Source organism: Herpailurus yagouaroundi, unplaced genomic scaffold (genome assembly GCF_014898765.1).
Source record: "Herpailurus yagouaroundi ecotype Mexico unplaced genomic scaffold, PumYag 163, whole genome shotgun sequence".
In the NCBI taxonomy this organism is placed as follows: Eukaryota; Metazoa; Chordata; class Mammalia; order Carnivora; family Felidae; genus Herpailurus; species Herpailurus yagouaroundi.
Genome location: NW_024412404.1, coordinates 9,189,791 through 9,214,785, shown reverse-complemented (window position 1 = coordinate 9,214,785; position 24,995 = coordinate 9,189,791). Strand labels below are relative to the sequence as shown.

General features: G+C 35.0%; 1 protein-coding gene across 2 annotated transcripts in view; it reads left to right on the top strand.

Annotated features, from left to right (window-relative positions):
• CTNNA3 (catenin alpha 3) overlaps nt 1–24,995 on the top strand; it is a 1,766,595-nt gene that overhangs the window by 136,286 nt on the left and 1,605,314 nt on the right. For both annotated transcript variants that reach the window (XM_040485152.1, XM_040485151.1), the window contains exon 4: nt 7,277–7,443. In XM_040485152.1, coding sequence (XP_040341086.1) covers nt 7,277–7,443 — 167 coding nt within the window. The remainder of the gene's footprint in view (nt 1–7,276; nt 7,444–24,995) is intronic.

Here is a 24,995-nt window from a genome sequence, read left to right as displayed (position 1 = left end):
CTTGGCTCCGGCGACTCCGTTCTGCTAATCCTCTGGTGGTTTTCTGGGTTATTTAGGCAGGTGTAGGTGGAATCTAAGTGATCAGCAGGACACGCGGTGAGCCCAGCGTCCTCCTACGCCGCCATCTTCCTAGGCACCTTTAGTTTTAGTGTCTTAATGGAAGAGAACTTAATGACACTTGAGAAACTTCCAACCTGCAGCATCCTTCTTGACACTTTATAATTTTCTCCCTTACTTTCCGCAACTTTTTTTCTTCCAGACTCAATTTGACAGTTTTTGCAACTAATTTTTATTGAGTGTCTCCTAGCATTCAAATTAATTTTCAAAGAAATAACAGGTCTTTTTTGTATTATCACTTGATAAGTTTATATATTTCTTAAAATTTCATAATTATAATTACAACTGACATCAAAAGGTTGCAGAACAAACTGACAGTCTTTTTTTTTTTTTTTTCCCTGACAGGCTCTTGGTACATACTTCAATTAGTGGGAACAGAAGGGCTGCAGTATACTTGAAATAATCCTTTGGTATTGAGCAGGAAGGAGGGATCATTAATAGGTTTCTGAGAGGGAATAAAAATAATTGATTAATCTAGAGAGATGGTTAAGAGGAGGTCTCTTAAGAATGTCTACTATATCCCACTTGTGATGTTTGGAGATGTTTCCATCAGTTTTATGGAAGTGAACCCCACCAAATTTTATATTTTATAAACATTCATAATTTTATAGAATTAGCCCTATCAAAGCATTCTCCAGCTCATTTTGATTATTCTCAATGGTGCAGGACTCAGTGCCAGGTTGCCTATGCCCTTCTACTTTAGTTAACTCATGATGCTGTCCTCCTGTTATCTTTACCCGGCCACAGCTATTCTCTGATGATTAATGCCTTAAAGCTAGAAATTCTGCTTTCTCTGAATTGTTTTGTTAGGGGATACTGGGGCACTGCTCATTCTAGGGCTAATTATTCCCCACTATGTCTCTATCCAATATCCAATAAATCATGAAGTTTTCCATTCTGGTGGTGGGAACAAGCACTATTTCCAGTGCTGTGTGTCAAGTACTATTACCTTAAATCTTTTCAGATGGCTTTTTGTTTTTTTAACCTTAGGTAGTTTCTTCCCCATGTCTCTGTTGATCAGTAGCTGAATACTCAAGGGGGAGTTTCTGCACATCTTTAGAGTTCTCTCCCTGTGTATCGCTCTTCTTTCTCATTCTCTGTTCTGTGTACCTTAGCTGCCAGAATCTCTCTGGATGCTTAGTTCTGTCTCTTTAGCTCAGAGAGTTTGCCAGGCTCTGTCTTAATTTTCCCTTCCTGTCTGTGGCCTGGAAAGTCTCTCAAAGCAATAAGCAAGGGCTAGCAAAGATCTCATGTTGCTTGTTTCCCATTTCTCAAAGATTGCTGTTCTTTATTGCCTGATGTCCATTGCCTTCGCAACCATTTTTTCACATATTTTGTCCATTTTCAGGTGGGAGAAAAATCTAGTTTTGTTACTCTGCTTTGGCTGGAACCAAATTACAACTTGTGATAAGAATTTACTGAGAGTTTGGAGATAATGAAAGGGAAGTAAAACACAGCCAGTATTTTACAATGACAACCATATACAGCTGCATTTGAGTCTATAGGTCTTGCTGATGTCCTTGTAGGTGCTGCTGATATTCTTGTAGCTTTCAAGCCTGAGTCCACACAGCAGTGGCTCGTTCTTTGGCCCTTAATTCTGCCATGATAAGGTTTTCTTTTAACATAGAAAACATTTTGCTCCTTACATTTAAAGTTGTCTCAAACATTGTAAATAAGGTCTTTGCTTTTTTTTTTTTTTAACGTCTGTGTAAGTTTAGGGCCTAATTGAAGTCATCCTCCTCTTGTCTCCCTCCACCCCCACCCAAATCAGTCTGCTCCAAAGTTAAATTCAAGCTTCTACCTTTTAGGTGTTTCGAAATTCAAATGGCTTTTTCTCAATTAAAAACAAATAAAAGCAAACCCCTAGTGCCCAGTCTCAGCCTCAGAACTCCATTATAGTGGAGTATGTTATTATATATTGAATCAATTAATATGCATTAGTGCATGTCACATGGTATCAAATATTAAAACACACAGAAGAGGGGCGCCTGGGTGGCGCAGTCGGTTAAGCGTCCGACTTCAGCCAGGTCACGATCTCGCGGTCCGTGAGTTCAAGCCCCGCGTCGGGCTCTGGGCTGATGGCTCAGAGCCTGGAGCCTGTTTCCGATTCTGTGTCTCCCTCTCTCTCTGCTCCTCCCCCGTTCATGCTCTGTCTCTCTCTGTCCCAAAAATAAATAAACGTTGAAAAAAAAAAAAAAAACAAAACACACAGAAGAGTGGCCAGAGGCATACACTAGAAATCTTAATTGAATAATAAACATAATGTTAATTATAAAAGTTAGAGGAAATTCGATCTTTAGTATTTGCTCCTTTTCATTTTGGTTGTTCTCCTTTCTCTTCTGGATGTTTTACTTATGCAGTGTTTTTGTTTGTTTGTTTGATTCTGATTTTAAAGCTTATAGTCAATACAATCATTTTACAATGACTTTTAGAAAGTTGAGTTGTACTTTTGAATGAGGCAAAGGAACTTGCTATTTAAAAGAACCATGCAAGTATCCTATAAAGTGAAGAATATTTTGTAATGTGTCTATTTAGCCAAAAATCTTTCTTTTTTTTTTTTTACTTCTGGAGTTTATATGATCACATAAATTTTTTACACATCAGATTTTTGTATATTCAGAAGTTTTTCCATATTACACTTATATATGTACACAATCTCTTTATATGTAGATATCTTTGTAAAGTATATACTTCAGTACATTATTCAAGCAGGAATTTCATAACTGATTTTCTTGAAGATTAAAAAGAGCATATTTTATAGGAAAGGAACAAAATGAATCTAACAGAAAACTTTCTGAACGTAGTTCTTGTGGTATTTTCGGGAGCTTCAGTAAATTGCTCTGATGTATGGAATGGGATTTCTTGAAGGAAAGGTATAGTTTTTTATTTGTATGTATATCAAAAGTGAAATTTCCTATTTATTAAATTTCAAATTAAAAGCATTAAAAGAAAGATTGGAAATGATATTTCAAAAGAATAGACTTCTCATGTGTAGACTCTATAACACATGGATGCTAATATTGTAGATAGAAAGGAATTTGTTGTGCTTTTTTTTCTATTTGGAAAATAGCCATTTTTTTTTCCTGACAGAAGACAATTAGGCAGCGAACTGGCTAGATTATATAAACCAGCTATCTTTGATAATAAATAGTTGGAACATGTTGCTCCTACCTTGAACATTTCTCAGTGTGTCCTCTGACACCTCAGGCAGAGGTACGTCCTTCTCTGTGCCTTTTACTACTTTGTACAGGTCTCTGCTTGAGCCCTGCTTAGATTGTATGACAGTGTTTGTTGGCTCTCATTTGTGAAATTATTAGGCTCAAACTGCATTGTATTAATCTCTGTATCTTGGATGCCTAGGATGGAGCTGTGTTATATAAGGAACAACATATGTTTGTTAAAAGAAAAGTTGAATAATGTTCATTCACATATTCATTCAACAACACACATTCAATGTGTCGGATATATTCATCAGAGTAGGCACTGTTCTAACTTGGGAATACTGTGGTGACCAGGACCAGTGCAGCTCTTATTCTCACTAGTCTTTTTCTTTTTTTTTCTTTTTCAAGTTTTTATTAAATTCCAGTTAGTTAACATGTAATATAATATTAGTTTCAGGTGTAGAATTTAGTGATTTATCACTTACATACAACATCTGGTGTTCATCACAAGTGCCCTCATTAATACAATTAATACCTATCACCTATTTAACCTATCCCTCCCCCACCTACCTCCCCTCCCCTGTAACCCTTAATTAGTTCTGTATACTTAAGAATCTGTTTCCTGGTTTGCGTCTCTTTTCCCCCTCCATATTCATCTGTTTTGTTTGTTAAATTTCATATATGAGTGAAATCATACTGTATTTGTCTTTGACTGACTTATTTTGCTTAGCATAATACTCTCTAGCTCTATCCACTTGTTGCAAATGGCCAGATTTCATTCTTTTTTATGGCTGAGTAATATTTCATTATATCTATATCTATATCTATCTATATCATCTATATCTATATCTATCTATATCATCTATATCTATATCATCTATCTATGTCTATATATCTATCACATCACATCTTTATCCATTAATTAGTTGATGGACATGTGGGCTTTTTCCATAATTTGGTTATTGTTGATAATACTGCTACAAACATTGGGGTGCATGTGTTCCTTTGAACTAATATTTTTGTATCCTTTAGGTAAAACCTACTAGTGCAATTGCTGGATCATAGGGTATTTCTATTTTTAACTTATTGAGGAACATCCACACTGTTTTCTAGAGTGGATGCATCAGTTTGTTTTCCCACCAACAGTGTAAGAGCGTTCCCGCTTTTTCACATCCTCGCCAACACCTGTTGTTACTTATGTTGTTAATTTTAGCCATTCTGACTGGTGTAACTCTTACTAGTCTTTTGATTTAGAATTAAGAACAGGCTTTGATTTAAGTCATTATGGTAAATGATGATGGATAGTTATGATAGGAAGCATAGAATCTTACTGTGAGACCTGCCTTACTGTGGGACTCCCTTGGTAAGGGGGGCATTGGAGGCTTCACAGAGGAAGTGATGCTTAAGTTGGGAGAAGTATGAGGTGAAGCTGAAAAGGGTTGAGAGCGTTGCAGGAGAGGGAGGGTGGTAAGTCCAGTAATAGGAAGTTTACTTGTTGCGTCTTTGTTCATGTACTTCAGGAGTGCCTTTTTTTCCCAGTAGTGCTACTTGGTTTTCTCTTCATATTACCTTAATGGAGACAGAGACTGTAATTGATCTTTAATGTTTAAATGATATTTTCCTGAGTATGACTCTTCAACCAGTTGTTCAACATCCCAACATTTTTAGTCAACAACACATAATTCTATTTTGATGTGTATTTAGTTTTAGTAAAGTCAAAGACCATATTGTATAAAGACTATCATAACTTTCCAATTCAGAATCATGACAAGAAAAAAATCTTTTATGTGGGAATTAACCTGCTCTCTGAATTTCTGAGGTCACTTTAATTTTCAGTCTCCTCGCAGAAATTCTAACTTGCCGAGAAACACATAAAAATCACCATTTCCTGGTCTTAAAAATTTACCAACTCTACTAGAAATTTCCTGAGAAAATAACAGCTAATATTTGTTGAGTGCTTTCCATGTTCAGATACTGTGCTAAATATATGTTATGAATTATATCTCATTTAGCCATCTCAGAAACACTGTGAAATAAGTAATATTTTTATGCCTTTCCATTACATGAGGACACTGAAAGTAAGCATCCAAGGTCTCAGAGCTAGAAGAGGCAGATAAGAATTTGATCTCAGAGGTGTCTGACTTAATAGTCTGAATTCCTAACTTGGTATTGCTAAGAGAGCTAACATGTTTATATTAACATGTTCAGACAGTCTCAGACCCTCTTCATAGGTTCTGTCCATTATAAGGAACACTATTCTTTGTTATATTTAATAAAAATACTCAATTTCATTTTCATTATGCTGACTTTCACAAATAAATAACTAAAATATTCATGGAGTAGGTAAGACACTCCCTTTAATATGTTATTGGTGAGATGGCTGTATTTTGGAAAATTTTTTGACAATATGTATCAAACCTTAAAATTCATTTGCCTCTTGACTCAGCAATTCCACTTTTGAGAATTTATCCTCCAGCTAAGTTTGCTCATGTATGCAAAACTATGTGTCATTCTTTGCAGTACAGTTTGAAATAGGAAAAAGTTGGAAATTATTTATGTGTTTAATGGAGGTCTCGTAAAATAAGTTATAGTATATCAGTAAAATGTAACTTTATTCATAAAGTATTAAAAAATGACAAAAGCCAATCAACTCTTTAGTAAGCTCAAAGCACTGTTCTTATTTAATTTTTATAAAAATTGTAGGTATTATTATTAGCTCCATTTGCAAGGGAAAAAATAAGGCATAAAGAAGTTAAGTGACTTGTCTGAGGTAGTAGGACAGATGCTGAAGCAGAACAGCTTTAGAGCCCACATGGTAAGTTACCGTTCATTCTTTAATGTCTCCTGGTCAATTATATCCCAGCATGAAAAGAAAATAAATTGGTAAGTGAAAAAACAAATTGTAGAAAATGTTTATAGTATGAAAATATTTGTGAAAAGTATTTATATCTTCTGTGTGTTCCATTTAAAATATAAAATGTCTCTGTTTTCTTAGGACAGAAAATATTTTATATATTCATATATATGAATGTGTGAATATATTAATAAAAATACATACATTTAAACATACATGTACATTTATACATATAAGTAAATATTTATACATATGCACATACATAAAACATGTATTCATGGAAAAATTTCTGGATGGATATACAAGAACTCCATGAGTATTTTTGGGTGATTTGTATGGAGACTTTCTAAAAATTGTTTTCACTTTATACTCTTCAGTATAGTGAATTATTTAAAAGTAATGAGCATATGGTGATTTCATAATAAAAACAAGTTTAAATTGAAAAACTTAAAACATAGTGGATGTGGTAAGCAATTATGTTAGTGGAGAGGGGTAAAGAGGAATCTTTTCATTTCATACCCTTCTGAACTGTGAACTTTTAAAAATGAATGAGTACACATTGCTTTTATCATAAAACGTATTTTCAGCGAAAAAAACCTTAAAAATTGTAGGCATATTTCTCTAACAATTATGTACTATGAAATATAATTTGACAATTTAGGAGATAGGTTATTATATTGACAGTTTAGGATAAATCTGCCTATGTTAAACTTTTATCTCAGAGAATTACTGTCTCAAAGGCTAGCTGTGTTCTAACATTGAGCTGGAAAGTAGTTTAATGAAGATTTACCTTATTTTTATAAGCCAGATTGTTTCCAGTTGAAGTCTTAGTAATGAAACCTTTCACAGCAAATGAGATTCAGCAAATGCAGAAGTTGACAGCGGTGTTACTAGATGTTGCTAGTCAATTGAGCACAATTCTCTTGCAGGAAAATGGTATCATGCTTCTTAAACTCCAGAGCATTTATCAAAGAGAAATGTCGATTTTAAACTCCATTGTTTATTAAGAGACAGTGTTCTAGTGTCAACTGATACTATTATAATATTATGCTTAGTCATAGAATGTACTTGGAATTAGGATGATAAATACTTAAACAGGTATAGCTGAAACTTAAAGTATATTATTTTGGGTTGTGTTTTTCAGGTGAAGCTCTGAAAGTATCAGCTGAGAGATTTGCAGATGACCCCTGTTATCTCCCAAAAAGGGAGGCTGTGGTTCAGGCTGCCCGTGCCTTGTTGGCTGCAGTTACCAGACTCCTTATCCTCGCAGACATGATTGATGTCATGTGTCTCTTACAGCACGTGTCAGCTGTAAGTAAAAGATGGCCAGTTTACCTTGGCATTGTTCTCATTTCTAATTACTTTTTCCGAACCCGGCATCAATCCTAGTGCATCCCAGCCTTGCCTTCATTTCTTATAGTCATCCAACAGAAGCTGACTGGATTGAATTGTGCAAGTCATGTATACCTCAAAAGAACAAAGTCAGAAGTTAGTCTTTTTGTTGTAGTTTCTTTTTCAATATGTTTAAAATTGAAAAATTTTTAAAGTTTTAACTTAAATTCTAGGTACTTAACATATAGTGTAATATTAGTTTCAGGTGTATGATTTAGTGATTCAACACTTACATACAATACCTGGTCTCTTCACAAGTGCACTCCTTAATCCCCATCACCTATTTTACCCATCCCCCCACCCCACCCTGATCCACCTTCCCTCTGGTGACCATCGATTTGTTCTCTATAGTTAGGAGTCTGTTTCTTGGTTTGCCTCTCTCTTTTTTCCCTTATGATCATTTGTTTTGTTTCTTAAATTCCACATACGAATGAAATCATATGGTATTTGTCTTTCACTGACTTATTTCACTTAACATAAATACTCTGTAGCTCCATCCACATCATTGCAAATGGCAAAATTTCATTCTTGTCTTTGGCTGAATAATATTCCATTGTATATGTATACCACATCTTTATCCATTCTTCAGTAAGTGGGCATTTGGCCGTTTCCATAATTTGGCTATTGTTGATAATGCTATAAACATTGGGCTGCATGTATCCATTCGAATTAGTATTTTTTGTAAACTTTGGGTAAATACCTATTATTGCAATTGCTGGATTATAGGGTAGTTCTATTTTTAACTTTTTGGGGAACCCCCATACTGTTTTCCAGGGTGGCTGTACCAGTTTGTATTCCTACCAGCAGCGTAAGAGGGTTCCCCTTTCTCTGCATCCTTGCCAACATCTGTTGTTTCTTGTGTTGTTGATTTTAGCCATTCTGACAGGTGTGAGATCATATCTTATTGTAGTTTTGATTTGTATTTCCTTGATGACCAGTGATGTTGAAGATTTTTTCATGTGTCTGTCAGCCATCTAGATGTCTTCTTTGGAAAAATGTCTATTCATGTCTTCTACCCATTTCTTAACTGGATCATTTGTTTTTTTGAGTGTTGAGTTTTAGAAGTTCTTTATATATTTTGGATGCTAACCCTTTCTCAGATATGTCATTTGCAAATATCTTCTCCCAATCAGCAGGCTGCCTTTTACTTTTGTTGATTGTTTTCTTCAATGTGCAGAAGCCTTTTATCTTGATGAAGTCCTAATAGTTTATTTTTGCTTTTGTTTTCCTTGCCTCAGGAAGCATATCTAGTAAGAAGTTGCTAAGGCTGATGTCAAAGGGGTTACTGCTTGTATTCTCCTCTGGGATTTTTATGGGTTTTGTCTCACATTTAGGTCTTTCATTCATTTTGAATTTACTTTTGTGTATGGTATAAGAAAGTGGTGCAGTTTCATTCCTTTGAGTGTTGCTGTCAACACCATTTGTTGAAGAGACATTCTTTTACCCATTGGATATTTTTTCCTACTTTGTGGAAGATTAATTGACCACATAATTGTGCATTCATTTCTAGGTTTTCTCTCTCTCTCTCAATACACACACACACACACACACACACACACACATATGTATCTCTCTCTCTATATATATATATTAAAGAACAGGTTTATACACACACACACACACACACACATATATATATATATATATATATATATATATATATATACTTAAAAGAACAGTAGTTACAAACTTTATATTTTTAAATTTTTTTTTTGAGAGAAAGAGTCAGTTGGAGAGGGACAGAGAGAGAGAGAGAGAGAGAGAGAGAGAGAGAGAGAGAGAAATTGAGACAGAGGATCCAAAGCTGGCTCTGCATTGACAAGCAGAGAGCCTGATGAAGGGCTCAAACTCAGGAACAGTGAGATCGTGACCTGAGCTAAAGTCAAACACTTAACTGACTCAGCCACCCAGGCCACCCCTCTGGGTTTCCTGTTCTCATACATTGATATACGTGTCTATTTTTGTGCCAGTACCATGCTGTTTTAATTACTATAGCTTTGTAATATAGCTTGAAGTCCCAAATCATGATGCCTCCAGCTTTGCTTTCCCTTTTCAAGGTCTTTGGGATCTTTTGTGGTTCCATACAAATTTTAGGATTGTTGATCTTAAAGCCAGTGGTTTTGAAAAACAGAGGATGGTTTACTGATAAGAAAATGGCTAGGATTATATAGGTAATATAAATAATATACAAATATAAATAGAAAAACTTTAAAACTGAAGACACTAGGAAGTTTATCCTAGTTTGTAAATGAATACTGTTTGCCAGCTCCACTTGATCAACATAAACTGTGTATGTTTACATGTATCTGTGATATCTGTAGTAATCCGTTATGAAAATGTATAAATTGATTTAATATGAGTAAAAAATACAGTTTTACTAGGATACTACAAAGGGAGCAAGGTATCTTGTTATTTTGCTAGACAAATCCATTTAGAAAAGTTTTAGTAGAAAGAGAATTTTATTAAAGCCCTTTTTACTTTCTTTAGTAACCAAAGACTTTCTTTAGTTTCTTTAGGACCAAAGTCACCTTTGTCCAGTTGAAAAGGTTGCAAACATTCCTTTGGAGTCTCTGATCTATCTCCTGCATCAAAGAGGACTTTTACTCTTCTGTCCATAAATACAGCTGCATATTCATAAATGTGTCTGGTGACTGTAATATCACTACTACATTAAGCAAATGATGGCTTCCTCTGATTGACCTTCTTGTTAAAATCTTTTTAATTGCTACCTTAAACCTTTTTCTTGTCTTTATTTTACTCTCTAATGCTTATTTTAACCCTAAAGTATAGCAAGTTTCCTTTATACTTTTATATTCCTTTTCTTTTGATAGTTTTATTACTGCAAAAAAGCAATTCAGCACTTTGTGTTGTTGTTTTTAGGAAAGGGAATAGTTCTCATCATCAGATGCTGTCTACTAGTGGATTCGTAGGTGAGATAATTAAGCATTGTTTGTTGGTTATTGGTTTGTTGACTACCATAAACAATACCATAAACAAATCCCTAAAAATTTCTGAGATTCATTTTTGTCATATGTGAATACAAATATTAATAAATGCTGTAACCAAGAAGAAGGTATGAAAGATTAAGTGCCAGGTAGTTTCTAGTTCCAATGACACAATATTTCCTGTATTTTAGACTCTAGGTTTGTTGAGATAGAGCAGAAAGTCTGTTTCAGGTAAAAATTGCTACCTTCATAATCGACTAAGCAGTAAGTGTGTATATATAAAGATCACAAACACATTCATTACCAATTTTAATTGAGCATAGTGCTAAGTAATTCACACACATGATGTCATTCAAATGAAGCAGTAGGTAATTGAAGATCAAAACAAAGTAAAGTGCTATTTTTGAATAAAAATGATAGTTTATAGTTACTGAGTTTTTATAATGTGCTAACACTGTGCTGGATTATCTCCTTTAATTCAATCTTCAGCAACCATATGATTATGATTGTAATTTTAAAGATGAAGAAATGGAGGCATATTTATTTAAGAAATTTGCTTGTACAAGGCAACAGGAAAAATAAAACTTTAAGAACATAGTACTCCAAGAGTTAGAACAGCTTGAACTATACATACCTTTCAGAAGTGTTTAATCAAGTTCATGGGCCTATAATAGGTTGTTAAAGGAATTTAGGTATGTCAGGAGGAGGAGGAGGAGGTGTTCTTTAGTCTCTCCCACATTTGCTAGTAACTCATCAGAGACTGAATTTAGGCTACATCATTTAAGATGCTCATAATTGTGTATAGTACAACAATGATACCTCATCTGTGAAAAAGGAAGACCTTTTGTGGTAAATTGTGATAGTGTTGCATTATTTCATCCTTATGAAAAATGGATATTTAAATTGCATCATCGATTCAATTCTTTTGACAAAATAGACAAACTGGATTTTTTTTTGATACCATCAAATTAGAATTATTTAACCCAACATTCCCTCGCTCCAAAGTAGTCTATAGAGCCTGTCTCATAAATATCCAACAGGAAATAGACATCTTTCCAAAGAAGACATACAGATGGCCAACAGACATATGAAAAGATGTTCAACATCACTCATCATCAGGGAAATGCAAATCAAAACCACAATGAGATTCCACCTGACCTGTCAGAATGGCTAAAATTAACAACATAGGAGGGGCGCTTTGGTGGCTCAGTCAGTTAAGCGTCCAACTTTTGATTTCAGCTCAGGTCATGATCTCATGGGAGATCAAGCCCTGCATTGGGCTGAGTGTACAGCCTGCTTGAGATTGTCTCTCTCCCTCTCCCTCCCTTTCTCCCTCCCTCTGTCCCTCCCTCTCTCCCTCCCTCCCTCCCTCCCTCTCTTTCTCTCTCTCTCTCACTCACTCAAAATAAGTAAATACTTAAAAAAATTGACACAGGGAACAACAGATGTTGGTGAGATGTGGAGAGAGGGCAACCCTCCTGCACTGTTGGTGGGAATGCAAAATGGTGCAGCCACTCTGGAAAACAGTATGGATATTCCTCAAAAAGTTAAAAATAGAACTACCCTATAATCCAGCAATTGTAATGCTAGGTGTTTACCCAAAGGATACAAATATACTGATTTGAAGGGGCACCCCAAAGCTTATAGCAGCATTATCAACAATAGCCATATTATAGAAAGAGCCCAGATTTTCACTGACTGATGAATGGATAAAGAGGATATATATATAGTGGAATATTACTTGCCCACAGAAAAGAATGAAATCTTTTTTTTTCTTTTTCTTTTTTTTAAATACAACTTATGGTCAAATTGATTTCCATACAACACCAGTGCTCATCACAACAAGTGCGATCCTCCATGCCCATCACCCATTTTCCCCTCTCCCCCACCCTCTATCAACCCTCAGTTTGTTCTTAGTTTTTAAGAGTCTCTTATGGTTTGCCTCCCTCCCTCTCTGTTACTTTTTTTTCCCCCCTTCCCCTCCCCCATGGTCTTCTGTTAAGTTTCTTAGGATCCACATAAGAGTGAAAACAAATGGCATCTGTCTTTCTCTGCCTTACTTATTTCACTTAGCATAATGCCCTCCAGTTCCATCCACGTTGCTGCAAATGGCCAGATTTCATTCTTTCTCATTGTCAAGTAGTATTCCATTTTATATATAAACCACATCTTCTTTATCCATTTGTCAGTTGATGGACATTTAGGCTCTTTCCATAATTTGGCTATTGTTGAAAGTGCTGCTATAAACATTGGGGTACAAGTGCCCCTGTGCATCAGCATTCCTGTATCCCTTGGGTAGATTCCCAGCAGTGCTATTGCTGGGTCATAGGGTAGTTCTATTTTTAATATTTTGAGGAAACTCCACACTGTTTTCTAGAGTGGCTGCACCAGTTTGCATTCCTACCAGCAGTGCAAGAGGGTTCCCATTACTCCACATCCTCTCCTGCATCTATAGTTTCCTGATTTGTTCATTTTAGCCACTCTGACAGGCATGAGGTGATATCTCAGTGTGGTTTTTGATTGTATTTCCCTGATGATGAGTGACATTGAGCATCTTTTCATGTGCTTGTTGGCCATCTGGATGTCTTCTTTGGAGAAGTGTCTATTCATGTCTTCTGCCCATTTCTTCACCGGATTATTTATTTTTCAGGTATGGAGTTTGGTGAGTTCTTCATAGATTTTGGATACTAGACCTTTGTCTAATATGTCATTTGCAGATATGTTTTCCCATATCATCGGTTGCCTTTTAGTTTTGTTGATTGTTTCCTTTGTAGTACAGAAGCTTTTTATCTTGATAAGGTCCCAATAGTTCATTTTTGCTTTTAATTCCTTGCCTTTGGAGAGGTGTCACGTAAGAAATTGCTGCGGCTGAGGTCAAAGAGGTTGTTGCCTGCTTTCTCCTCTAGGGTTTTGATGGTTTCCTGTCTCATATTCAGGTCCTTCATCCATTTCTAGTTTATTTTTGTATATGGTGTAAGAAAGTGGTCGAGTTTCATTCTTCTGCCTGATGCTGTCCAGTTCTCCCAGCACTATTTGTTAAAGACACTGTCTTTTTTTCCGTTGGATACTCTTTTCCTGCTTTGTCAAAGATTAGTTGGCCATACATTTTTGGGTCCAATTCTGGGGTCTCTATTCTATTCCATTGGTCTATATGTCTGTTTTTATGCCAATACCATACTATCTTGATGATTACAGCCTTGTAGTAGACCCTAAAGTCTGGGATTGTGATGCCTCCCACTTTGGTTTTCTTCTTCATTATTACTTTGGCTATTTGGGGTGAAAAGAATGAAATCTTACCATTTGCAATGATGTGGATGGAACTAGAGTCTTTTTTATTATGCTAAATGAAATAAGTCAGTCAGAGAAAGACAATGCCATGATTTCACTCATGTGGAATTTATGAAACAAAACAGATGAACATAGAGGAAGGCAGGAAAAAAAAGAGAGAAAAGCAAACCATAAGAGACTCCAACTATAGAGAACCAACTGAGGTCTGCTGGAGGGGATGTGGGCAGGAGATGGGCTAAATGGGTGATGGGTATTAAGGAAGGCACCTGTTATGTTGAGCACTGGATGTTATATGTAAGTGATGAATCACTAAATTCTACTCATGAAAGAAGTATTACACTATATGGTAACTAACTAAAATTTAAATAAAGAATTGAAAAATAAAACAAAATAAACAAATAAAACCCTCCAAATAACTCATAATTAAAGTGGGAAGAAAGATTTAAAAATGTAACATGAAAAAAAGAATTTTTTTTATGGTCAGTGCTGTATATAGAAATTTTCTTTGTATGTTTTTGATGCACTTAAGTACATTCAAGTTGGTAAGAAATATTGAAGCAAATAAAAGTACTTAATTTTGCTTAACCCAGAATTTTCAAAATTTTCTAACTTTAGGACTCTTATAATATGTTAGTTCTATAACTTTCTCAGACCATACTTTGGGAAATAGTGGTTTAGTGTATCTCCAATAATATTTATGGTTATATTAAATTTTTACTTGGATTAAAAAATTATAGAGGAGGAACGTTAGTGCCTTTATATTCTCATCTTATTGAAGTAGATTAGACTCTCTCCAGCCATACAATATGCAATACACAACTGTGTAACGGTAATAGCAATCTCATCAATTCTGTGAGACAGTGAACCTGATTTTGGACAATTCTAATTGTTGGAGTTTTTCTCAAACTAGATGTGAATTCCCTGCCATTTCCATGGACTGCTTCTAGTTCTGCTTTCTTAAGCAACATAGAACGAAGACAATAGGAAAAGGTATTTTCAAATAGCTGATGATTATTCTTAGCACTTATTTATGTCTTCTCTTACCTAGGCTGAAAATTTCTTGACCCTTGAACATTTCAGACTATTCTGAATACTTGAGAATTTCCATATCTTGTATGATTATCAGTTTCCTGATGAAATTTTCACTTTTGATATTGATGTACTTGAACATGGTAAGCATATTTGTATTATGGTTAGAATTTGACAACTTTAGTGTCTGGACTTCCTGGATCATTATGCTGGTTTTTGCTCATGGTATCTTGTTTTTTCATGTGAATGGCTATCTCTGTGTACTAAACATTACTTTTTATGGAATTCATCTCAAGAAATTTCTCTGTTTTATTAGCTCTTTGATGTTTTTAAGATAAAGTATTTTATATTTCATCAATCTTCTTAGTTTTCTTCGGCAGAAGGATTAGACTGATTACTAATTTGCCAATACAAGAAATCGAAGTCCCTAAAATCATCTCCGCAAATACTTTTCTATGCATGTTCTAGATAAGTAATACCCATAAAATATTGAAACAAAAACATCTTGAAATAGAAACAAATCTCTGATGTGAATGTTCTATAATATACTCAAACAATTACCTCTCTGATTTAATGTCTAACATTATCTTACCTTATTATGATAGCCTTGTCATGCTGTTCGTTCATAGTGATTTTGTGAGCAGTTAAACTCCAAGTGTCTGAACTCAAACTATTATTAATTTGAGCATTCTTGTTCTGATACTAGTTTTATCTTTTTATATGTAAAGGTAGATGCTAAATTTATATTCACGGAATTTTATCCTGTTAATTCTAGTTTATGTTAGAATCCACTCAGATCTTTTTAACTTTTGATTTTGTCTTTACCTCCTAACCTGAAATCATTTTCAGATTTTTAAAAGTCAGATTATTTATGAAAAATTGTTTAGTCATGTGGAAAACAGTGATATATCTTCCTTTTAGATAACATCAATCAAACATTAACCCATTTTGAGTAAAGTTGTTGAAATGAACTTCAAACTTGCTTTATTAGGCTACTGTATAAACCATGTTTCTTTATTTTATCCTCAAGTACTTTCTCAAAGGCCTTGCTAATATTAAGATGTGTTATCTGTGGCATTGTAGATTTATCATATAGTAACACCAATTATAAAGGAAATGAGCTTAGCTTGGTTAACTTACTTTTCATAACCCTGTAAGAGTTCCAAGTTGACTATTGCTTGCTTGCTTTTTTTCCTTTTCTTTCTTTCTTTTTATGTTTTTTTTAACCTTCATTTTTTAATTGCTCACAATCTACTTACTTATGGTTGTAAACCACTTGTCTGCTGGGATCTTGTTACTCTTAAGATCTATATATAAATGGCTTGAACCCCAATTCTGTGTCCTATCAACTATAATGTCCCAAGATTTCTGCAAATTCTCTGGGGCTCATATTCTCAACGTCATCTCTAGTTCCAAGTTTTTGCTTCCACAAATTAGTTTACGAATGGTCTTTCTATCCCTATTTTATAGTTGGTTAATCTGTAATTGGTAATTGGCCTTTTCCCCCTTGATTTTGACACACACACACACACACACACACACACACACACACACACACACTCACTCTCCAATACTCCCAGACAAGACATGTTTATGTATGTTTGTGTATATTGCAAACCTTATAGAAATTTGGGAAGGCAGAAGGGAGGGGATTCTTCACTGTAGCACTATATTCTAAGTGGCTCCAATTTGAATATCAGAAATCTTCAAATTCTTTAGCAACGTCATCTCATTGTTCTTCCACCTCCTTTCCCCTTACCTACTCTCTTTGTTCTTTCTCATACCTGTAAATTCCTGTTTATCTGGATGCACTAAGTTTCTATCTGCTAATTTGTGCCCTCATATATCACTGTCTTTCTTAAATTATTCTGTAAGGTATTTTCCTCCGTATAGACATTTTTTTTCCCTCAGAAGAATTCTTTAGTCAGCTGTGTCTCTCTGTATACACACATACATTCCACTATAAAATAATGTATTATAGATGTTTTCTAGGGGGAGAGCATCAACTTTAATGGTATAGATTTCTTTTTCTGGACACTCTTTAAAAAGCAGTGGGTCACATTTTTGTTTCTTGCTTCTGTCTGGAATATAATGGAAAAAGGCCTGCCTCTTCTCTCTTCTAATTGTATCTTACTATTTCATGAAATCTTTTGCTCATTTTGGGGTCCCTTCAGCATTCTTATACAGTTCCTTGCTACATTTTTAATTTATTCTTTATTACATGGTACCAAATAATGTATCCACTATCATAATTTCTTCCTTCATGGCCTTACTCTTTTCTTCCTTACTGATTTTTTTCTAAATTATAGATTTTTTTCATCTCTGTTGTGGTATGTTTCCTTTTAGATGTCAGGTCAAGGAGATATTACTCAATTAAAAAAATGTTTATTTATTTTGAGAGAGACAGATAGAACACCAGAAGAGGAAGGGCAGAGAGGGAGGGAGACAGAGAATCAGAAGCACCCTCAGTGCTGTCAGCATAGCACCTGATGCGGGGCTCGAACTTCACAAACCATGAGATCATGACTGGAGCCGTGATCAAGAGTCAGATACTTAACCAGTTGAGCCACCCAGGCATCCCTATATATTACTAAATTTTTGATTAATACTCTGTACCTATACATTTCCTGACTTCCTTATGCTTTGTTATTTTTACTGAATTATCCTCTTTCCACTGAGACTGCCTCCAGAGATGCAGTTATGATAGACCATTTATGAGGACATAGACTGAGACCACCAACTAGTGCATATGTGGTTCACTGAGTAATTCTCAGTAGGAAAAGTAGTGCTGACCAACACAGAGTTGATATATAATTAAGTATAACAAAGATTCTTGATTTGGCAGTTTTAAAGTCATCAGGTTCTGTAAGGAATTTTTTTTCTCCAGGAAATAGGTCCAAATCAAAGGTAAGAGAGGATATAGAAGAGAATGACAATCTTTCAATATTAAATAAATTATAGAAACTTGGAAAGACAGTTTGGCTTTATTGCCACCATTCCGTGGGAATTTAAAAAAATTGCTTACTTCAAGAAGCAAGAAAAATCCCAAATAAAAAACTTAACCTTACATCTAAAGGAACTAGAAAAAGAACAACAAACACAACCTAAAACCAGTAGAAGAAAGGAAATAAGAAAGATTAGAGCAGAAATAAATGATATAGAAACTAAAAAACCAATAGAATAGATGAATGAAACCAGGAGCAGATTATTTGAAAACATCAACAAAATCAATAAACCTTTAGCCAGACCCATCAGAGACAGAGAGAGAGAGAGAGACAGAGAGAGATTCAAATAGGTAAAATCTGAAATGAAAGGGGAGAAATAACAACCAACACCCCAGAGATACAAAAGATTGTAAGAGAATATTGTGAAAATTATATGGTAACAAACTAGACAATCTAGAAGAAATGGATAAATTCCTGGAAACATATAACCTCTCAAAAGTAAAACAGGAAGAAATAGAAAAAATTTGAGCAGACCAATTACTTACCAGCAATGAAATTGAATCAGTAATCAAAAAACTCTCAGCAAATGAAAGTCCAGGGCCAGAGAACTCCACAGGTGAATTCTACTAAATATTTAAAGAAGTACTAATACCTATTCTCTTCAATCTATTCTAAAAAATAGAAGAGGAAGGAAAACTTCGTAACTCATTGTATGAAGCCAGCCTTACCTTGATACCAAAACCAGGTTAAGACACTATAGAAAAAGAGAACTACAGACTATTATCATTGTTGAATATAGATGCAAAAATCCTCAACAAAATATTAGCAAACTGAGTCTAACAATACATTAAAAAATGATTCACCACAATCAAGTAGGATTTATTTGTGGGCTACAGGGGTTGTTCAGTATTTGCATGTTAATGAATGTGATGCATCAATTGATCACATCAATAAAACAAGTGATAAAAATCTTATGATCATTTCTATAGATGCAGAAAAAGTGTTTGACAAAGTACAACATCCATTCATTATAAGAAGCCTCAACAAAGTAGGATTAGAGGGAACATACCTCAATATAATAAAGACCTTATATGAAAGACCCACAGCTAACATCATACACAGTAATGAAAAACTAGGGGCGCCTGGGTGGCGCAGTCGGTTAAGCGTCCGACTTCAGCCAGGTCACGATCTTGCGGTCCTTGAGTTCGAGCCCCGCGTTGGGCTCTGGCTGATGGCTCAGAGCCTGGAGCCTGTTTCCGATTCTGTGTCTCCCTCTCTCTCTGCCCCTCCCCCGTTCATGCTCTGTCTCTCTCTGTCCCCCAAAAAAATAAAACGTTGAAAAAAAATTAAAAAAAAAAAAAAAGAAAAACTAGAGCTTTTCCTCTGTAGTCAGGAAGAAGACAAGGATGTCCACTGTCACCACTATTATTTAACATAATGCTGGAGTCCTAGTCATACCATTCAGACAAGAGGAAGGAATAAAAGGCATACAGATTGGTAGAGAAGAAGCAAAACTTTCACAATTTGCAGATGATATGAACTAATAAATTCAGTAGGTTTCAGGATACAAAATTAAAGTACAGAAATCTGTTGTACCTTTTTGTACTAATAACAAAGCAACAGAAAGGGTCATTAAGAAGGCAATCCTCTTGGGGCACCTGGGTGGCATAGTTGGTTCAGCATCTGACTTCGGCTCAGGTCATGATCTCACAGTTTATGAGTTTGAGCCCCACATTGGGCTCTGCACTGATAGTGCAGGGCCTGGAGCCGGCTTCTCATTCTGTGTCTTTCTCTCTGCCCCTCCCCTACTTGTGCATTCTCTCTCTCTCTCTCTCTCTCTCTCTCTCAAAAATAATTAAATATAAAAAATATTTAAAAAAAGAAAGCAATCCTCTTCACAGTTGCACCAAAGATTATAATATACCTGGGAATAAACTTAACCAAAGAGATGAAAGACCTATACTCTGAAAACTATAAAACATGGATGTATGATATTGACGTTGACAGAAACAAGTGGAAAATATTCCAATCTGTGCTCATGGTTTGGAAAAACAAATATTGTTAAAATGTCTGTACTACCCAAACCAATCTACACTTAATTAAATCCCTATCAAAACACCAACTGCATTTTTCACAGAGCTAGAATTAACAATCCTAAAATTTGTAGGGAACCACAAAAAACCCTGAATAGACAAAGCAACCTTGAAAAAGAAAAGCAAAGCTGGAAGCATCATGAGTCTGGACTTCAAGTTATATTACAAATCTGTAGTGCTCAAAACAATATGGTACTGGCACAAAAATAGACACATAGATCAATAGAATAGAAAACTCAGAAATGAACCCACAACTATATGGTCAATTAATCTTTGACAAAGTGGGAAAGAGTATCCAATGGGTAAATGAATGTCTCTTTTTTTTTTATTTATATATGAAATGTATTGTCAAATTGGTTTCCATACAACACCCAGTGCTCATCCCAAAAGGTGCCCTCCTCAATACCCATCACCCACCCTCTCCTCCCTCCCACCCCCCATCAACCCTCAGTTTGCTCTCAGTTCTCTTTAACAAATGGTGCTGGGAAACTAAACAGCAACATGCAAAAGAATGTAAATGGATGACTTTCAAACATCGTACACAAAAATAAACTCAAAATGGATTAAAGACCTATATGTGAGACCTGAAACCATAAAGATCCCAGAACATAGGCAGTAACTTCTTTGACATTGGCCATAGCAACTTCTTTATCATTGTCTCCTGAGGCAAGGGAAACAAAAGCAAAAATAAACTGTTAGGACTTCAAAATAAGAAGCTTCTGCACAGTGTAGGAAGAAAAACTAAAAGGCAACATATGGAACAGGAGAAGATACTTACAAATGATATCTCTGAGAAAGGATTAGTATCCAAAATGTATAAAGAACTTCTAAAACTCAATACCCCAAAAATAAATGATCCAATTAAAAAATGGACAGAAGTCATGAATAGACATTTTTCCAAAGAAGATAGATGACTAACAAACACATGAAAAGATGCTCAACATCACTCATGATCAGGGAAATACTAATCAAAACTATAGTGAGTTATGACCTTCCACCTGTCACAATGGCTAAAATCAACAACACAAAAATCAATAGTGTTGGGAAGACTGTGGGGAAAAGGGAACCTCCTGCACTGTTGGTTTGAATGCAAACTGGTACAGCCACTCTAGAAAATAGTATGGATGCTCTTTAAAAAGTTAAAAAAAATAGAATTACAATCCAGCATTTGCACTAGCAGGTATTTACCCCCAAATACAAAAACACTAATTCAAAGAGGTACATGCATCCCAAAGTTTATAGCAGCATTATCTACAATAGCCAAATTATGGAAACAGCCCCCATGTCCACTGGCTGATGAATGGTAAAGAAGGGGTGCATATATACAGCGGAATATTACTCAGACATCTAAAAAAGAATGAAATTTTTGTGATTTGCAATGACATGGATGGAGCTATACAGTATTATGCTACATGGAACAAGTCAGAGAAAGACAAATATCGTATGATTTCACTCTTATGTGGAATTTAAGAAACAAAACAAATGAGCACAGGGAAAGAAAAAAAAGAGAGGCAAACCAAGACATGGAGTCTTAGTTATAGAGAACAAACTGATGGTTACCAGAAAGGAGGTGAATTAGGTCATGGGTTAAATAGGTGATGGGGATTAAGGAGTGCACTTGTGATGAGCACTGGGTATTGTATGGAATTGTTGGATAACTATATTGTACACTTGAAACTAATATTACACTCTATGTTAACTAACTGGAATTCAAATAAAAACTTAAAAAAAATAACCCAATCAAACAAAGGAAAAAAGACAAACCAAAAATGGACTCTTATCTATAAAGAATAAACTGATGGTTACTAAAGGGGGGGAGGGAATGGGTGAAATAGGTGAGAGGGATTAAGAGTACACGTATGTGCACTGATGAGCAGTGAGTAGGGTATAGAATTGTTGAATCACTATATTGTCTTCCTGAAATTAATATAATAGTGTATGTTAACTATACTGGAATTAAGTTAAAAAAATAAAAGAAAATTAGTAAGTGAGTCTTTTTCATGTAAGGTTGGGATGCTTTTCAAGGGCAGCTTCTGTGCTGAGCTCTTGGTGGATGAATCTGCATGCAGCTTTTTAAGAGCCATTTCTCGTTTGCCAGTGGCCCTGTGGATCTTGTGAGCATGAGCCTTATTGGTCTTCAAAGCCACTTGTTTTAGGTGTTGGTCTTAAATATTGGCATGCCTAAAGTGGCATACAAATCCTATAATACTCAGGGATAGCTGTGGGTTTTGAGTTTCCTCCCAAATGTTGGTTGCCGTGATGGGGATAGGGTTTATGGTGAGTTTGTGCCTTAGCTTTTCCTACCTGTTTTGATGTGGTTTACATTTCATTTGCTTGATGTGAAGCAGTTGCTCTGCCAGTTTTTAGGTTTTTTCAGAGGAAATTGTTACATATATAGCTGTAGCTTCAGTGTGTCTGTGGGAGGATGTGAATTCAGGATCTTCCTACATTGCCATCTTGAACCAAAATCTGAACAGAAAAGAATTTGATGAGAAAACACTGTGGGAGTGTTTAGAGTGCTTACTTTAATGGCAGATTTTGGGCTTAGAGATAATGTTTGCATCTTCTCATTTTTGTCTTGTCTGTCTTGTGATATTTGATAAGGTTGTCAAATAGGACAGAATTTGCATTTATTTCTCAGTTCAGAGACCATCTTGATATTCTCTTTCGGCAGTTTTAAAACATCCCTAGGCGTGTTCATGGGTCAGATTTATTCATTGGGCTTTTCTTTTTATGTTTGAATTTTGTTTATAGTAAGGTAAAAATATTAACAGGATAAATTTAATGTCCAACAAATTATTTGGGACTTCTTTGCTTGTTTTAAATTTCCACTCAAAAGTTTGAACAGGTAAAATCTAGGAATGTTAAAATCTCTTCAGTTAGTTGTGCTTCCTTTCCCAACTTATCTTCAAGTGAGAGATCATTTATTTTGAGACATAGTCAACGTAATGAAATTGCAACACATTGAGAAAATCTCAAGAGGTCTATTTCAGTGATCAAGCATAGTGACCTGTTGGAATGAAAAATCCTCAAATAAGGTCAACATCTGATTTTTTTAAGTAAAATGTAAGCCTCACTTTAATCATTGTCTTATTTTTAATATCTTTTTATGTCAGCTTTATCTGCAAAGCAAAATTATTGCTTTTACTCTTTAGCATCTTTAAATATAAATAGAGAGAGATGGGGTGTGCTTACTAGGGATCTAACCTAAAGTACACAATAGATATTGTATGACCTCTCCTTGACAATTATTTGTTGTTGTATGGGAAAAATCTACTTAAATAAATGAATCATCATAGTTTGAGTGCTTTGAGCTATTTAGTATCAATAAATGGAGAGTGTAAGTCTTGATAATGAAAGGTCAAACTTAAAAATCTCCATTTCACACAAACTCTGGTCTTTCAGAAAAACATTTTGTGGTGATGTGTTATTGCTGGATTTTCTCCCTTTTTTCTTTGGCCATGAACACATTGCTTGATTTTCATGTTTTTTTTATTTTTTTATTTTTTTTATTTTGAAGACTTACAAATGTGTTTACCCTAAAGTTCCTACTTGTAGCTATATAAAGTTCACAGAAATAAATGTGAAGAAGAAATATTTGAGAAGTAGAGCTAATATTTTTTTAGGGAAAATAAAGTGCTTAGAATTAAACAGAATGGTAAAACAGTTTATATTAATTATAAGTGAAATTACTTAAATTGTTTAGAATGTTAGATCTAGTATTTTGACTTGAACATAGCGAGAAGGGACCAAGAAATGGGCAAGGCACAGGAATGATCGTGCAACATGAGAGAGAGTTAATATAAAGGTCATTAAAATTACATCAAAATTATGTTTGCTATAAAATGGGGAAAAGGAGCAGACTTTGGCTATGTTTAAACTGATGGGTAGAGTTTGTTCCCATTTAAGGTTCTGAGAACTCTCCTGCCATTTGGAACTCAATTCAGATCTCTTCGTGTCTTCTACCCAGCCTGATCCCTCAATTAATATAAAGATTTTTTTTCTGTTTTACAACATGTTGCTTTTATCCCTTTGTTTTTGTACTCTCTTTACTGCATTGCCTTGTGTTGGAGTTAATAGTATAGTAGAATAAGCACAAATATTGTCGTAAAAACCCAGTTTATATTTTCTGAGTAACAGTTTACTCACTTGTAGAATGGGGAGAGAAATAGGAAATCCTGTGAGGATTCAGCTGGGAGGCTTCAAGTACCTGGCACTGAGCGGGCCCACAGTAAATGTCAGTGCCTTTCCCACTTCTGAGTTTCATGTCTAGTTTCCTTGGTAGTCTGTAAGTTCCTTTAGGGCAGGAAATGTGTTTTATATTCATAGTACCTTGTGCATAGTAGGTTCTAAAAGATTATTTGTTGAATTTAATTTACTGTAGAGCTGTGGAAGCTTAGCACTGTTATTTCTCATTTCTTTTTCCTCTGTCACCTTGGATTGAGATAAACATGTTGCTTTCGTGAAATTGAGGATTTAATTCAGTAGAATGCCGTTATAATATGACTTACTCCATAGAGTTTGAATAGTAAGGGTCAAGTAATTTCCCTGGAAACTTAATAATACTCTATAAAATCTTACTAGCCTGTCTCCCAGCATCATAGTCACAGTGGAATTCTGGTGTGTTTAAGATGGTGAAGTCTCTATCTGTAGGAGTCTATCTAAAGGCACACAGTGAGAATATGGGAAATGAATGGCATGAAGAGAGAGCAAATGTAAATGTCATTGTAAGTGACATTACTTGACATTTTAAATCACTAATCTTCCAAAGTATGTTCTAATTTACTAAAATAAATCAAGAATTGAATTTCTTGTGAGCTCCCTTTGCTTAATTAATTATTAGCAGCAGAACAATATTCTATGATCCACTGCAATTTGTCTCCTTTGTGTTTATCTAGTATCTGACTCAAAAATGAACAGAAGTGTTCTGATTCAGCAGAACTGATTTTATAACTCATCTGCATTATAGAGCAGAAATGAATAAATGTTTGCTGAACATGCTACATATGCTTCCATTACCAAAATGTTAGTTTTCTTTCCTTCTCAAAATATAAGATCTGAGAGATCTTCCTGGTTGAAGTTTGTAGGGTACTTATTTTGGTTTTTTTTTTTTTTTTATTTATATATGAAATTTATTGTCAAATTGGTTTCCATACAACACCCAGTGCTCA